The sequence below is a fragment of the Orcinus orca genome, chromosome 3 (assembly GCF_937001465.1).
Source record: "Orcinus orca chromosome 3, mOrcOrc1.1, whole genome shotgun sequence".
Taxonomy (NCBI): Eukaryota; Metazoa; Chordata; class Mammalia; order Artiodactyla; family Delphinidae; genus Orcinus; species Orcinus orca.
In genome coordinates this window covers 151,293,835-151,309,860 of record NC_064561.1, presented here as the reverse complement: position 1 = coordinate 151,309,860, position 16,026 = coordinate 151,293,835, and the positions used below count along the sequence as shown (strand labels likewise).

At 38.6% G+C, this 16,026-nt stretch overlaps 1 protein-coding gene across 3 annotated transcripts in view; it reads right to left on the bottom strand.

The window, feature by feature from the left end:
- The window catches only part of C6 (complement C6), a 94,350-nt gene that overhangs the window by 19,644 nt on the left and 58,680 nt on the right, over positions 1-16,026 (bottom strand). For all 3 annotated transcript variants that reach the window (XM_033421203.2, XM_033421204.2, XM_004265963.3), the window contains 3 exons: positions 14,169-14,301; positions 13,081-13,269; positions 8,274-8,364 (listed from right to left, as the gene is read on the bottom strand). In XM_033421203.2, the coding sequence (XP_033277094.1) occupies positions 8,274-8,364; positions 13,081-13,269; positions 14,169-14,301 (413 nt within the window). The remainder of the gene's footprint in view (positions 1-8,273; positions 8,365-13,080; positions 13,270-14,168; positions 14,302-16,026) is intronic.

The window sequence follows — 16,026 nt, the reverse complement described above, 5'->3', positions numbered from 1 at the left end:
TAGCCATAGTCCTTCTCTTGCTGAGAGGACAAGAACGCCTTGATTACTCCAAATATGAGTTTCTTCTCTAATGTCAACTTTAGAGTTAACAATCAGTGCACCAGTATGTAAAATTGTTTCCAGGAACTGAAGCCCATAGCTGAGAACAAAAGGCCACTTTCTGAGAACTTAAGCTGTGGGGTCAGTCACTCTCATCCTCAATGCCATATAAAAGAGGACTGAGGAGTATAGAAAGGGGCTAGAGAGGTAAGACTGAGCTGAAATTCAGACAGTTCCAGAGGACAGTCTGTATTCTCATGGTTGGGTATTGCAAAGATAAGGATAGAAGTTTCCTCTGGGTTAAATGGACAATGGGAACATTTTAAGTACTCCCTTAAAAGGCCATTTGCTGGGTGAGGGGACCCCAGCTGCAAGAAACTCATACAAAGTGGACCACTTGTGGTTAATACTGAGGAGGGTAGATAGAGCCATCCTTGGGTTGAATTCTGTCAGTGGAATGTTACAGAAAAAGACCCTGTAGTGTTCTCATAAATAAATAAACAAACAAATTAATGTGTCCCTACAAGTGTTTGTTCACTTGTAGCTCAGAGGAATGTGGGAGCGAATCAGTGTTAAAAGTGAAAAAAAAAAGTTGGTGCAAAGAAATAGAAGAAAAATTTAAAAGTAACAATTATGGACACACAGTTTTAAAGATGAAAATTGCCTTAGAACAGTCTGCATTGTTTAAAATATATATTTCAAAGTAAAAAAAAGTGAAATATCACAGCTGGGCACAGTCTGTTGGCTTCCTACTCCGTTATTCATTCTCTCCCTCAGTCATGTAACTCTAATTTTATTCAAAAACGCTTTTGCTTCTAGCCAAAGAACTGCATTTCATAGCCTCCCTTGCAGGTCCATCGGGCCACGTGAATAAGAGAAGAGTAATGAGATGGACGCCATGATAATTTTCCCAGGAACTCTCCTTAAAAAGAGAGACTGTGTCCATTTCTGGTCTTCCTTCCTTTGTACTCCAGCAGGGAAGTCTTGGATCATGAAATAAATTTAAGAATGTCAGAAAAGAAAACTGTACTTTGATAAAAATAAATAAATAAGTAAAGTATCAGTTATACTTCAATAAAAAATAAATTATGAATATTAGATTTTAAAAAAATGAATGGCAGAACAGAAAGCAGGAAAGAGAAGCAGTCCTATCTGAAATGAGAGAATCACCAGACCATCCCTAGACTGCCTTCCCCCGCATTTATTTTGTGAGATAGAGAAACAAAACTTTACCTTAAGCTAATGTTATTTCGGATTAAATTCCCCTGAAAGCATCCCTTAAATTAATAAGCACCCTTGACATGCCAGGGTTAGTTCATGTAAAAAAAGGCAGTTATAACAGCAGAGAGTCGTGGCAGCCATATAAGGATATATCATTTTTCATCAAGCTCTCTGCCACCACATGAAAGACTAATCTCACAAAGGGATGTGTGTGTGTGTGTGTGTGTGTGTGTGTGTGTGTGTGTGTGTGTGAAGTCCATGCTCACACCTCTTTCTCTACTCCAAGCTTTTGGAGGCACAAACTTGCCCTATATTTAGGGGGAAGAGAAAGCCTTTGATATACATGAGTTTGATTTTAAACTGGACAGGAATGAGTCTTTAACATCAGAATGAGACTATTTGTTTTTTAAACATCTTTATTGGAGTATAATGGCGTTACAATGTTGTGTTAGTTTCTGCCGTATAACAGGGTGAATCAGCTATACGTATACGTATACCCCCATACCCCCTCTCGTGCCTCTCCCTCGCACCCTCCCTATCCCACCCTTCTAGATGGTCACAGAGCACAGAGCTGATCTCCTTGGGCTATGCAGCTGCTTCCCACTAGCTATCTGTTTTACATTTGGTAGTGTATATATGTCCATGCCTCTCTCTCACTTCGTCCCAGCTTACCCTTCCCCCTCCCCGTGTCCTCAATTACATTCTCTACGTCTGCGTCTTTATTCCTGTTCTGTCCCTAGATTCTTTAGAACCTTTTTTTTTTATTCCATATATATGTGTCAGCATGCGGTATCTTTCACTTTCTGACTTACTTCACTCTGTATGACAGCCTCTAGGTCCATCCACCTCACTACAAAAAACTCAATTTCATTTCTTTTTATGGCTGAGTAATATTCCATGGTATATATGTGCCACATCTTCTTTATCCATTCATCTGTTGATGGAAACTTAGGTTGCTTCCTTTTCCTGGCTATTGTAAAGAGAGCTGCAATGAACATTGTGGTACATGACTCTTTTTGAATTATGGTTTTCTCAGGGTATATGCTCAGTAGTGGGATAGCTGGGTCATATGGTAGTTCTATTTTAGTGTTTTAGGACCCTCTATACTGTTCTCCATAGAGGCTGTATCAATTTATATTCCCACCAACAGTGCAAGAGGGCTCCCTTTTCTCCACACCCTCTCCAGGATTTATTGTTTGTAAATTTCTTGATGATGACCATTCTGACCCGTGTGAGGTAAGGCCTCATTGTAGTTTTGATTTACATTTCTCTGATGATCAGTGATGTTGAGCATCCTTTCATGTGCTTGTTGGCAATCTGTATATCTTCTTTGGAGAAATGTCTATTTAGGTCTTCTGCCCATTTTTGGATTAGGTTGTTTGTTTTTTTGAGCTCCTTGTAAATTCTGGAGATTAATCCTTTGTCAGCTGCTTCATTTGCAAATATTTTCTCGCATTCTGACGGTTGTCTTTTCATCTTGTTTATAGTTTCCTTTGCTGTGCAAAAGCTTTGAAGTTTCATTAGGACCCATTTGTTTACTTTTGTTTTTATTTCCATTTCTCTAGGAGGTGGGTCAAAAAGCATCTTGCTGTGATTTATGTCATAGGGTGTTCTGCCTATGTTTTCCTCCAAGAGTTTTACAGTGTCTGGCCTTACATTTAGGTCTTTAATCCATTTTGAGTTTATTTTTGTGTATGGTGTTAGGGAGTGTTCTAATTTCATTCTTTTACATGTAGCTGTCCAATTTTCCCAGCACCGCTTATTGAAGAGGCTGTCTTTTCTCCACTGTATATTCTTGCCTCCTTTACCAAAGATAAGGTGACCATATGTGCGTGGGTTTATCTCTGGGCTTTCTATCCTGTTCCATTGATCTATATTTCTGTTTTTGTGCCAGTACTATACTGTATTGATTACTGTAACTTTGTAGTATAATCTGAAGTCAGGGAGTCTGATTCCTCCAGCTCCATTTTTCTTTCTCAAGTTTGCTTTGTCTATTCAAGGTCTTTTGTGTTTTCATACAAATTGTGAAATTTTTTATTCTTGTTCTGTGAAAAATGCCGTTGGTGGTTTGATAGTGATTGCATTGAATCTGTAGATTGCTTTGGGTAGTAGAGTTATTTTCACAATGTTGATTCTCCCAATCCAGGAACATGGTAAACCTCTCCATCTGTTTGTATCATCTTTAATTTCTTTCATCAGTGTCTTATAGTTTTCTGCATACAGGTGTTTTGTCTCCTTAGGTAGGTTTATTCCTATGTATTTTATTCTTTTTGTTGCAATGGTAAATGGGAGTGTTTCCTTAATTTCTCTTTCAGATTTTTCATCATTAGTGTATAGGAATGCAAAAGATTTCTGTGCATTAAAGTAGTATCCTGCTACTTTACCAAATTCATTGATTAGCTCTAGTCATTTTCTAGTAGCATCTTTAGGATTCTGTAAGTATAGTATCATTTCATCTGCAAATAGTGACAGTTTTGCTTCTTCTTTTCCGATTTGGATTCCTTTTATTTCTTTTTCTTCTCTGATTGCTGTGGCTAAAACTTCCAAAACTATGTTGAATAATAGTGGTGAGAGTGGGCAAACTTGACTTGTTCCTGATCTTAGAGGAAATGGTTTCAGTTTTTCATGATTGAGAATGATATTGGCTATGGATTTGTCATATATGACCTTTATTATGTTGAGGTAAGTTCCCTCTATGCCTACTTTCTGGAGGGTTTTGTTTTTTGGTCATAAATGGGTGTTGAATTTTGTCGAAAGCTTTTCCTGCATCTATTGAGATTATCGTGTTGTTTTATCTTTCATTTTGTTAATATGGTGTATCACATTGACTGATTTGCGTATATTGAAGAATCCTTGCATTCCTGGGATAAACCCCACTTGATCATGGGGTATGATCCTTTTAATGTGCTACTGTATTCTGTTTGCTAGTATTACATTGAGGATTTTTGCATGTATGTTCATCAGTGATATTGGCCTGTAGTTTTCTTATTTTGTGACATCTTTGTCTGGTTTTGGTATCAGGGTGATGGTGGCCTCGTAGAGTGAGTTTGGGAGTGTTCGTCCCTCTGCTATATTTTGGACCAGTTTGAGAAGGATAAGTGTTAGCTCTTCTGTAAATGTTTGATAGAATTTGCCTGTGAAGCCATCTGGTCCTGGACTTTTGTTTGTTGGAAGATTTTTAATCACAGTTTCAGTTTCAGTGCCTGTGATTGGTCTGTTTATATTTTCTATTTCTTCCTTGTTCAGTTTTGGGATGTTGTGCTTTCCTAAGAATTTGTCCATTTCTTCCAGGTTGTCCATTTTATTGGCATATAGCTGCTTGTCATAATCTCTCATGATCCTTTGTATTTCTGCAGTGTCAGTTGTTATCTCTCCTTTTTCATTTCTAATTCTTTTGACTTGAGTTTTCTCCCTTTTTTTCTTGATGAGTCTGGCTAATGGTTTATCACTTTTGTTTATCTTCTCAAATAACCAGCTTTTAGTTTTATTGATCTTTGTTATTGTTTCCTTCATGTCTATTTCATTTATTTCTGATGTATTCTTTATGATTTCTTTCCTTCTGCTAACTGTTTTTTTTGTTCTTCTTTCTGTAATTGCTTTTGGTGTAAGGTTATGTTGTTTATTTGAGTTGTTTCTTGTTTCTTGAGGTAGGCTTGTATTGCTATAAACTTCCCTCTTAGAACTGCTTTTGCTGCATCCTGTAGGTTTTGGATCATCATGTTTTCATCGTCATTTGTTTCTATGTATTTTTTGATTTCCTCTTTGATTTCTTCAGTGATCTCTTGATTATTTAGTAGTGTATTGTTTAGCCTCCATGTGTTTGTATTTTTTACAGATTTTTTTTTTTCCTGTAATTGATATCTAGTCTCATAACATTGTGGTCGGAAAAGATACTTGATATGTTTTCAATTTTCTTAAATTTACCATGGCTTGTTTTGTGACCCAAGGTATGGTCTATCTTGGAAAATATTCCATGAGCACTTGAGAAGAAAGTGTATTCTATTGTGTTTGGAAAGAATATCCTATAAATATAAATTAAGTCCATTTTGTTTAATGTGTCATTTAAATCTTGTTTTTCCTTATTTATTTTCATTTTGGATCATCTGTCCATTGGTGAAAGTGGGATGTTAAAATCCCCTACTATGATTGTGTTACTGTCTATTTCCCCTTTTATGGCTGTTAGCATTTGCCTTATGTATTGAGGTGTTCCTCTGTTGAGTGCATAAATATTTACAATTGTTATATCTTCTTCTTGGAGTGATCCCTTGATCATTATGTAGTGTCCTTCTTTGTCTCTTGTAATAGTCTTCATTTTAAAGTCTATTTTGTCTAATATGAGAATTGGTACTCCAGCTTTCTTTTGATTTCCATTTGCATGTAATATCTCTTTCCATCCCCTCACTTTGTCTGTATGTGTCCCAAGGGGTGAAGTGGGTCTCTTGTAGACAGCATATATATGGGTCTTGTTTTTTATCCATTCAGCCAGTCTATGTCTTTTGTTTGGATCATTTAATCCATTTACATTTAAGGTAGTTATCAATATATATGTTCCTATTATCATTTTCCTAACTGTTTGGAGTTTGTTATTGTAGGTCTTTTCCTTTTCTTGTGTCTCCTGCCCAGAGAAGTTCCTTTAGCATTTGTTGTAAAGGTGATTTGGTGGTGCTGAATTATCTTAGCTTTTGCTTGTCTGTAAAGGTTTTAATTTCTCCATCCAATCTGAATGAGATCCTTGCTCGGTAGAGTAATCTTGGTTGTAGGTTTTTCCCTTTTATCCCTTAAAAATGTCCTGCCACTTCTGGCTTGCAGAATTTCTGCTGAAAATTTAGCTCTTAACCTTATGGGGATACCTTGTATGTTATTTGTTGCTTTTCCCTTACTGCTTTTATTATTTTTTCTTTGTATTTAATTTTCGATAGTTTGTTAATATGTGTCTTGGCATGTTTCTCCTTGGATTTATTCTGTATGGGACTCTCTGTGCTTCCTGGACTTTATTTCCTTTGCCATGTTAGGGAAGTTTTCAACTATAATCCCTTCAAATGTTTTCTCAGACCCTTTCTTTTTCTCTTCTTCTTCTGGGACACATATAATTCAAATGCTGGTGCATTTAATGTTGTCCCAGAGGTCCCTGAGACTGTCTTCAGTTCTTTTCATTCTTTTTTTCTTTATTCTGCTCTGTGGTAGTTATTTCCACTATTTTATCTTCCAGGTCACTTATCCATTCTTCTACCTCAGTTATTCTGCTATTGATTCCTTCTATAGTATTTTTAATTTCATTTATTGTGTTGTTCATCATTGCTTGTTTGCTCTTTAATTTTTCTAGATCCTTGTTAAATGTTTTGTATTTTCTCCATTATATTTCCAAGATTTTGGATCATCTTTACTATTATTACTCTGAATTCTTTTTCAGGTATACTGTCTATGTCCTCTTCATTTGTTTGGTCTGCTGGGTTTTTACCTTGCTACTTCATCTGCTGCATATTTCTCTGTCTTCTCATTTTGTTTAACTTACTGTGTTTGGGGTCTCTTTTTCCCAGGCTGCAGGTTTGTAGTTCCCGTTCTTTTTGGTATCTGCCACCATTGGGTGAGGTTGGTTCAGTGGGTTGTGTAGGCTTCCTGATGGAGGGGACTGGTGCCTGTGTTCTGGTGGATGAGGCTGGATCTTGTCTTTCTGGTGGGCAGGGCTGCTTCCAGCAGTGTGTTTTAGGGTGTCTGTGAACTTAGTATGATTTTAGGCAGCCTCTTTGCTAATGGGTGGGGTTGTGTTCCTGTCTTGCTAGTTGTTTGGCATGAGGTGTCCAGCACTGGAGCTTGCTGGCCGTTGGGTGGAGCTGGGTCTTAGGACTGAGGCGGAGATCTCTGGGAGAGCTCTCACCTATTGATATTACATGGTGCCGGGAGGTGTCTGGTGGTTCAATGTCCTGAACTCAGCTCTCTCATCTCTGAGGCTCAGGCCTTACCCCCGGCTGGAGCAGCAAGACCCTGTCAGCCACATGGCTCAGAAGAAAAGGGAGAAAAAAAGGAAACAAAGAAAAAAATAAAATAAAATAAAAATGTTTTTAAAATAAAAATATTAATAAAATTTAAAAAGTAATAAAAAAAGGGAGCAACCAAACCAATAAACAAATCCACCAATGATAACAAGCACTAAAAATTATACTAGGATAAACATAAAAATCAGAAACTAGTCAGTCACATACAGCAATCCCCAAGTCTACAGTTGTTCCCAAAGTCCACCTCCTCAATTTTGGGATGATTCCTTGTCTATTCAGGTATTCCATAGATGTAGAGTACATCAAGTTGATTGTGGAGATTTAATCTGCTGCTCCTTAAGCTGCTGGGAGAAATTTCCCTTTCTCTCATTTGTTTGCACAGCTCCTGGGGTTCAGCTTTGGATTTGGCCCCACCTCTTCATGTATGTTGCCTTCTGGCATCTGTTCTTCACCCAGACAGGACGGAGTTAAACGAGTGGCTGATTATGGTGCTCTGGCTCACTCAGGCTGGGGCGACGGGGGGGTACAGAATGAGGGGCGAGCCTGTGGTGGCAGAGGCTGGCATGATGTTGCACCAGCCTGAGGCACACCTTGTATTCTCTCGGGGAAGTTGTCCCTCGATCATGGGACCCTGGCAGTGGCGGGCTGCACAGGCTCCCAGGACAGGAGATGTGCATAGTGACCTGTGCTTGCACACAGGATTCTTGGTGGGTGCAGCAGCAGCCTTAGCGCTTCATGCCCATCTCTGGTGTCCGCACTGATAGTTGCAGCTCGTGCCCGCAGAATGAGACTGTTTTAGTAACAAAAGCCATGCAAACTTAGTGGACAAGGGTGAGAGGCAATTAAGAAAGCTTGCTACCAAGTGGGGAAGGAAGAATTCAACAGAGCATAGGGAGTATCGGTTATGTGAAGAATTAATATGCTTTGTGTTCATGGTTCAAGAAGCCTAGCTCCTCCATTAAGTTGGTTACACTAGACTGGTTTTCCATTTCTAAACAGAGTCCATAGAGTATCTCTTACCCACAGTCTTCTTCTGGAGACATGCAAATGCATTCAGATCCCAACTGTTTTTGTCCTGGTTGACAATTGCCTTTTAAGAGTTCCAAGGTATCTGAAACAAAAGAAAATGAAGATAAGAACAATGCACACCATGGATTTCAAGTGATAAGTTTGAATTTAGGAGAAAAGGCAGTGGTGAAAAGTTCTCATTTATCTTTTGGAGTTAGAGCATTCATTTTGGCTTTTCCAAATATGTTGTCATGAAATAGTCCATCTGAAAGGTCCTTTCTAGCTCTAGGAGCTGTCGTTTTCCAACCTAGAACTGCTGCTAAGTTCAGAGAACTAAAGAAAATGGAATTGGTGAAATTTTTGCTCATTTGTTATTCAAACATTTATTGAGCGACTATGATTTCCCAGCACCGCCATAGGTTCTGGGGATAGTGGGTTGAGAAAAATTTGACCCAGATCCCATGCTCTCAGAGCTTCTAGTCTTGTGGAGCAGACAGACATTAATCAAAAAAACACACTGTACACATAGAATTGCTGCTGTTATTAGTGCTATTGAAGAGAAAGCATATAATCAAGAAAATTGATGTAGCCAGGAAGGTTATGAACAGTAAAATGGGAAGAGAAAAGGGAGTGTATTTGAAGCAAAGGCAATAGCAGGCATAAACATGGTCAAAAGAGAGGTAATGTGTGACTTTCTTGGAACTGTAAGAAAGCCAGGGAAACAAGGGCATGGAAAAGGTACAGCCAGAGAGATGGCTGTGTGGTAGACTGTGTAGGGTCATAAAGGGCTTTCAAAGGATTTTTGTCTTATTTTATAAGCAGTGGCAAGTCTTTGATAGGTTTTAGCAGGGGGTGGTGTGACAAAATCAGGTCTGGATTTGGAAAAGAAGTTAATTTTGGTTTCTCTGTGGAGAATGAATTTGGAGAGGCATGGTGGTCAAGAGAATAGACAATTTATGAGGTTATTATAGTAGTTTGGGTGAAAGAGAATGGGAATTTTGACTGAAGTGCTAGAGGTAGAAATGGAGAGATGTGGATGAACTTGAGACATTTTAAGCACATAAAATGGATGATATTGCATATTGTGGGTAAGTTATGAGAACTGCCAAGTATAATTCTTAGGTTTATAGTTTGCATGAGAGAATAGATATTGGCACCTTAACTGAAATAGAAAATACTAGAAGATGTTAGTTGTAGGGAAGCTATGGTGATGACTCAAGAATTTCTCTCTGCATATGTTGAATTTATAGTCTCTTTAAGACAGCCAAACAAAATAGACACATAGGAATTTGAATATTCAAGTCTAAAACTCAGTGGAGAAGTCTGTGATAAAGATTTAAATTTGTTATTAGCCTATGGGGGAATCATTGATGCTATGGGTATGGGTGAGATTCCCCAGCAGGAGAGTGTAGCATGAGGTGAGGGGACAGATCTGAGCCTTGAGGAACTACATTTAAAGTCCATGCAAAGGCAGGAGCCTGCCAAAAATAGAGGGCAGCAGCCAGAGAGGTAGAAGCTAAACCAGACAGCACTGTGTCTTGGAAGCCAGGGAAAGAACGAATGTGCAGAAGAAGGTCAACACTGTTGAATGCTGCTGAGAGGGCAAGGCAGATGAGGACCAAAATATTGTCTATTCTGTTTAGCAATATGGATGTCAGTGATGACAATGGTGTGAATGGATTTGGGGGGATAATGGCTTGAAAGTCAGATTTTTCTTATAAGAATAATCAATGAAGAAATGCAGCTCCCAAATGTGGCTATTTATCCCTATGATATTCTAGATATTAGGATGTTATGTGGAAAAAAAATAGAATGAAAACAGCAGTAGTCCCCTAATAGTGGGAAAACAGACATTAATCAATCATAGTGATGGGTTTATAATTAAAGGCAGAGATAGGTATTTTGAAAAAATAAAGTTCCAGGAGATCATATCACCAAAAAAATCCAACTGAGAAATGTAAGGAAGATCTATAAGGAAATGATGCTTGACCTAAGATGAGCAATTGAATAGTGTGTATGAGAGGAAGGGAGATTAAAATAGAAGGAAGAACACTTGGATATATTATATGGAAGTGGAAATCTTGGTTATCTTTGCTTTTGTTCAGGCTCATCCACAGAAGCTTTAGACTGGTTGAATTAAACCTGGAGCTGACATCCTGAGCCTCCTGGATGAAACACAGTCTAGTCCCTGGACTGGATCTGACTAATCAGGCATCCACAGAACCACAGTGGCCTCTGTAAGCAAGTAATTGTCAAAGGAGGGCTGTAGGCAGGTATATCAGGCAAGAGGTTTGGTAGGGAAGGAAGTTTATGTTAGAGGCAAAAATAAAGATTTAGAAAATTGGTAGGTTTTCTTCTTTGCTACTATGCATTTCCATTCCCTATTATTACTCTCTGTTAGGACCCTCATTCCATCTGGTGAAATTTGGCTCAGAATTTTCATGAACATGGAGACCTATAGCTGATGGTAAGGTCTCAGATACTAAGATTTCCATTGACATGGGCTCGTTTTTCTTTGGTTTCTGTGTGGCCTTTGGCTTTTGTAAATAAATCCACGCTTAGGTCAAGGAGGGACCCTAAGCTATACATTGTTTCCAAAGAGCATCAACTCTCAAGCACACAGAGCATTGTTTCCTCCCTACCGATTTGACTCACCTGCAAGGACTCTTTGCTCCCTCACTAAGCGTCAGGTGGAGCCCAAGCTGCCCTTCAGCTGCCCATGCTGCCTGCTCTGCACAGTTTTTGAGTAACACGGAAATGAGAACATTGCGATTTTTAAGTGCTGAGGGCAAGGGGGTCTTCTGGAGGTGTTGATTTCTTAGAGGAAGGGAAAAAACTAACAGTGGAGGTGTGCAGCATCTCATTTCTTCAGGAAGCAAAATTCTTTTTCACATTGAAAGAATTAAAAGTCTTCCTGGCCAACAAATGACCTGAAGTCTCTTTATCACACAGCTCCTCCCGCGTTGACAGGAAAGCGTGCTCAGTTTTATTGATGATTTTCTTTCTTTTTCTGTGACTCCCTTCATTGATCTTCCTGCCAATGTTGTTGAGAGAAAGTATATGAGATGGGATATTTCTTTCCTTTATCTCGATGTAGAACATTTTGTTATCTCTCAGTTTGGATTATAATTTTAATTTCTTTTCCAAACACAGAGACGTGTGTGCATTTGCGTGTGTGTGTGTGTGTGTGTGTGTGTGTGTGTGTGTGTGTACATATGCTGTTATTTTTATAAAGAGGAGGATGCTACCTAAGATGCCCAGAGGATCTTAACTCTCTAAACCCTGTGGTCCCCAAATGCATTCATACCTCTGACATATATGATCAGGAGTCGAGTGAAACCAAGCTACAATACTGACCTGAAGTTCTCACAAATTTCCATGTGGTCTCTTTATCAATAGTTTTAAGGTTTTTGTAATAGGTTAAGTTTCCCCTTTTCCTTCACACATGGTAAAAGCCCAGAAGAGGATAAAGAAGGCAAGATGGCAGAGAGCTTGAGGAATTATCAGAGCTGCTGCACAGTTCTTGTTTGACCCAAACTGTCTGACTTTGGGTCTAATTTAGCCTCTCTGTGCCTTTGGTTTTTCCTTGACAAAATAGGCTTAATCATGTCTGAGCTCAGAGAGATCATCAAGAATTCTCTGATTAAAAATGAGACATTATTTGAAAAAGCATGTTGAGAAATTTGGAAGATATGAATTAGCAGAAGCTCCCTTAACTGTCCTCCAAGTAACCAACAGGCCAGACTAACCAGGGTTTTCAGCTGCTCCATGCCAGCTGCCTGTCCAACACTGAACTGCAAGTTTTATAGGCTCCTCTCTTCCACAGCTTCACACTTCTGCCCCTACCAGTCCAGCTATAGACTTACCAAGAGTCAGTTTTGTTTGTTTCCAAGTCTATTTATGCCAGTTACTATTGTAATTGTGTAAGTTGATTAAACATATCAACTGATAAAGGAGGAAAAAAAGTTATTTTTATAAAAACTAAGTTGAAAATGCTGAATAATTGAAAGTGGTTTGCAAACATTTTCCTTTGAATTAATGTGGATAAGACTACTATAAAAGATTAAGGAAAAATAAAAGCATTTTGTAGTCAAATTTGCTGCAAAAGTTGCCTTTAAGCTTTCACCTCTCTTCAAAAGAGAGATAATTCTCAACTTTGTCTGTATCTGGATTAACTCGGAGAGATTTTATACAAACACAAAATATTGGGCCCTCCCAGCTCAATGACATCAGAACCAGGGGATGGGACTTAAGCAGAGGTGTTTCTTAAAGAAGTGCCCCACTTGGAGTTAAAAAACCCATTGTTTTAGAGAAACTGATATGGGATAACATAGATGATGAATTATGTATTTGTTTTATTTGAGAAAAATCTTGAAACTCAAATCAGGAGACCCTTTAGGAACTAAGAGGTTGGTCCTATGTCAGAAAATTGGTGAATATTTGTGTATTTCTATGTTCTAAGTTAAAATAAAATGTTTAATTAAAAAGTAGTGTGGACTACTTTTCTATGGCTCTCCACTTGAACTAAATTTTCAGTTAACCATCAATTCTGATTTTTTCATATGAGAGCACTTGCACTCCCTCAAAATCGTGAAGTATTAAATTGGAAAAGAAAACTGACCTCACTGTCTAATATTTGAAGATATCCCCTTGACCAATAGCTACTTATGTGCTGCCTGACCTCATCATCGACACGGGGCAAAATACAACCCAGCCCGCCAGTGAATCTTCTTAAGAAATAGCTCCTCTGTAGATGCTACACGACCAACCACAAAGGACACCAACTTAGCAGACCCCAGTATCCTGAGCAGCTACTCACCTTTTTCACAGGTGAGTGAGCTTGAAATGGGAGGTGTCCAGGAATCCCCACTGCATGTGTACCTTGATGGCCCAGCAACAACAAAGCCTCTGGGGCAGGTTAGCTCAATGGATTCACCAATTTTATATAATGTCTGAAATGGTGACAGTGTCAGTACTTCCTGCACCACTGGCTTGAGGCACTCTGTCCCTGCAGAGAGAGAAATATTTCAGATGTATTTGGTGGAGCAGAATACTCAATGGATACAGGCAGATTTTGTGCAATCCAAGAAGTGATTTTAATATGATTTACCGCATTGGTTCAGCTTTAATGCTGCCTTTTGATGAGAAAGACTGGGGGTTGAGGATCCCAGTTTAGAAAATGGGAAACTGTCTTTAGTTCCATTAACTGAAGAACTTGCTAAGAAACTGGCTTCAGATACTCCTTTCATTATATCCTTGGGAGATTTTCAAGAAATAATCTTTTCCACTCTTCTCCCCAGTGAGTTTTCCCAAAAGCAAGTCACCACATTGTGGATGACACAGAGACAGGATGTTCTAATTGACACTGGTCTCAACTCTGTGTCATGATATTCCAGAATAACTCTTTGGAGTCCCCATCTGAGCCTTGTTTAATCGCATTTTGACTTTCCTGAAGCATGGGTATGTGGGAAGCCTGCAAACTCCTCCTCTCTCTTTGAGCAAAGGATGTGGATGTGCTCCAAGGAGAAAATTGCATTTCACAAAAAAAATCCCATCTCTGATACACAAAGAGTGTAAGTATCAGCTTCCTGGGACTCCTTATTTTGCATCTCTTTGTACATCGGGCAAGGCAGATGCCTGTGGTTAGATGCAGTTAGCAGACTTCCCAAATTTCTTCTTAAACACATGCCTCACAGTCCTGCTAATACTCAGGGGCAGGAAAACTAATATGAAGATAGTTTGAAATCTAATTTGAGCAGATGAATCCTACTTTCTGTCTTACTAAACCTTTTCACTAGAGTTACTAAAAAAATAGTAAAGTGTACTAATCTAAGGGTGTGACTTTGCTCTATTTGGGGCACATCCATTCTCTAGCAGAGTCATGTGGAAGGCCTGCCCAGTTCTCACGTTGGCATTCCACATCTCCTCGCCTCCAGGTTCTGTCTGGTAAGCAGCTGAAGTACTGGTATCCAACAGGTTTGAAACCAGTAAGGCATATGATTTCAACTTCTTCCCCAACGGAGTACAGTTTCCTTTCATTCTAGAATTAAAACAGAAATCAGCACATTACTAATGTTATGAATAATACCTTCAAACACCTCGGGGTCCTCCTGGATTCTTTCTATTCCTTCACTCTTGTATCTACTCAGAGTCTGCTCAATTTCTACTTCTAAATATGTCTCAAAATTCTCTCCTTTCTTTTGCCATCATCATTGTCTTTGCTTACAGCATGTATTATCTCTTACCAGGACAACTATCTAATCGGTCCCTCTTCTAATCCATCTTCTATATTGCTGCTTAAATTGATTAGAATATATATATTTACTTTAATTAATAACTTGCTCCCCTCTGTATATGAGATGGCTTACTATTGCAAGAAAAAGAAAACTATATATGAATCCTGTAGTGGCTATAAATGGAATAAAAAATGTATCCTGCATACGCAGCAAATATATGCAGATGCTATGGTAACACACTGACTACAAATCATTTGAAAGTGTTCCTAATAACCTATTTATCATCATATACTTTCCCAGTTAATGTGTAATTAAAGTACAACTCCTGGCATTTGGGGTTCACTAAAAGATTTTAAAGATAAGATGGGTTTTATATTCTTAGCTTGGAATATGAGATTTAACCCACTTTCCCATCCTCACCTCTTGCCATTTCTTCCAATAGAACCTATCATCTAGCAAAACAAAGCCATCTGCTATTCTTTGCACATAATACTCTCTTTCATGCCTCCCTGTCTTTACCTGGCTGTTCCCTCTATCCTCAACATCTTCTCTCTTCCGTTCTCTCAAGACCCAACTAAAATAGAACTTCCTCTGTGGAGAATCTCTTTCATTTCCCCAGCTTCATCAGGTGTACCATCCTCTTTCAGTTTTGGGGGGAAACTTGTACAAAGCTCTAATTTATGTTTATCACATTTATCATCCCCACCCCTACACTTGAGTGGCACTTCTATTACCAGGTCTCCCCTCACAAACCTTTACACGGGGCTTAATAACTCTTTGCTGAAAAAATGCAAAGCACTCTCCTTCTTAGGAAGACAGTAATGTAACAGTAATGTAACTCTTTCCTTACCTAGTGGGAGACAAGTACAGAGAATTGACTAGGAAATTATTCTCTGAGAATCGAAGTTGGGAATTTTGAGGGAGGTGAAAGCTCAATTGTCAACATTTGTTATTACTTGGCCATGTGATTCAACTTTTCTCCTAGAAGATGATTAATTTCCTAAATACAAAAAAGAGCATTCCATCTTTGGTTATTATGGGTATGGCTGTGTTTCCAAGGGAAATGGCATGATGAGTAGTATTAATGATCTAGATGTTTTATTCAAAGGCTGCACATTTTTCCTGCACGTTCATCCTGAAATAAATTATTGTCATAAACTTCTGCTTCCATTTCTTTTATGAAGCTATAACGTATAAGTGTATGTTGCAACCATCAAGCTTTGTCTGACATATCTGCTAGACCAACTAAACAAGAACCCTTAGTCACTGTCACTTGCCAATGGGGGTAGGACTTGTGTCTTGGTCACTGAAAAGATATCTTCACGTGCAATGACATGATTGCTCTAGCCTGAAATGAGGCATACCTGCCTCTGTTTGACTCCATATAAGGAGCATTTTGCTACTAGGAATCTAGAAGATACTCATTAGGAAAAGTTAAAATTGTATTACTTTTGTGCAAAAACTATCATCAGGTAGGAATTAGGCCTTTAATAAAGAACAAATTAAAACAAGGAGTGAACTTATTCATG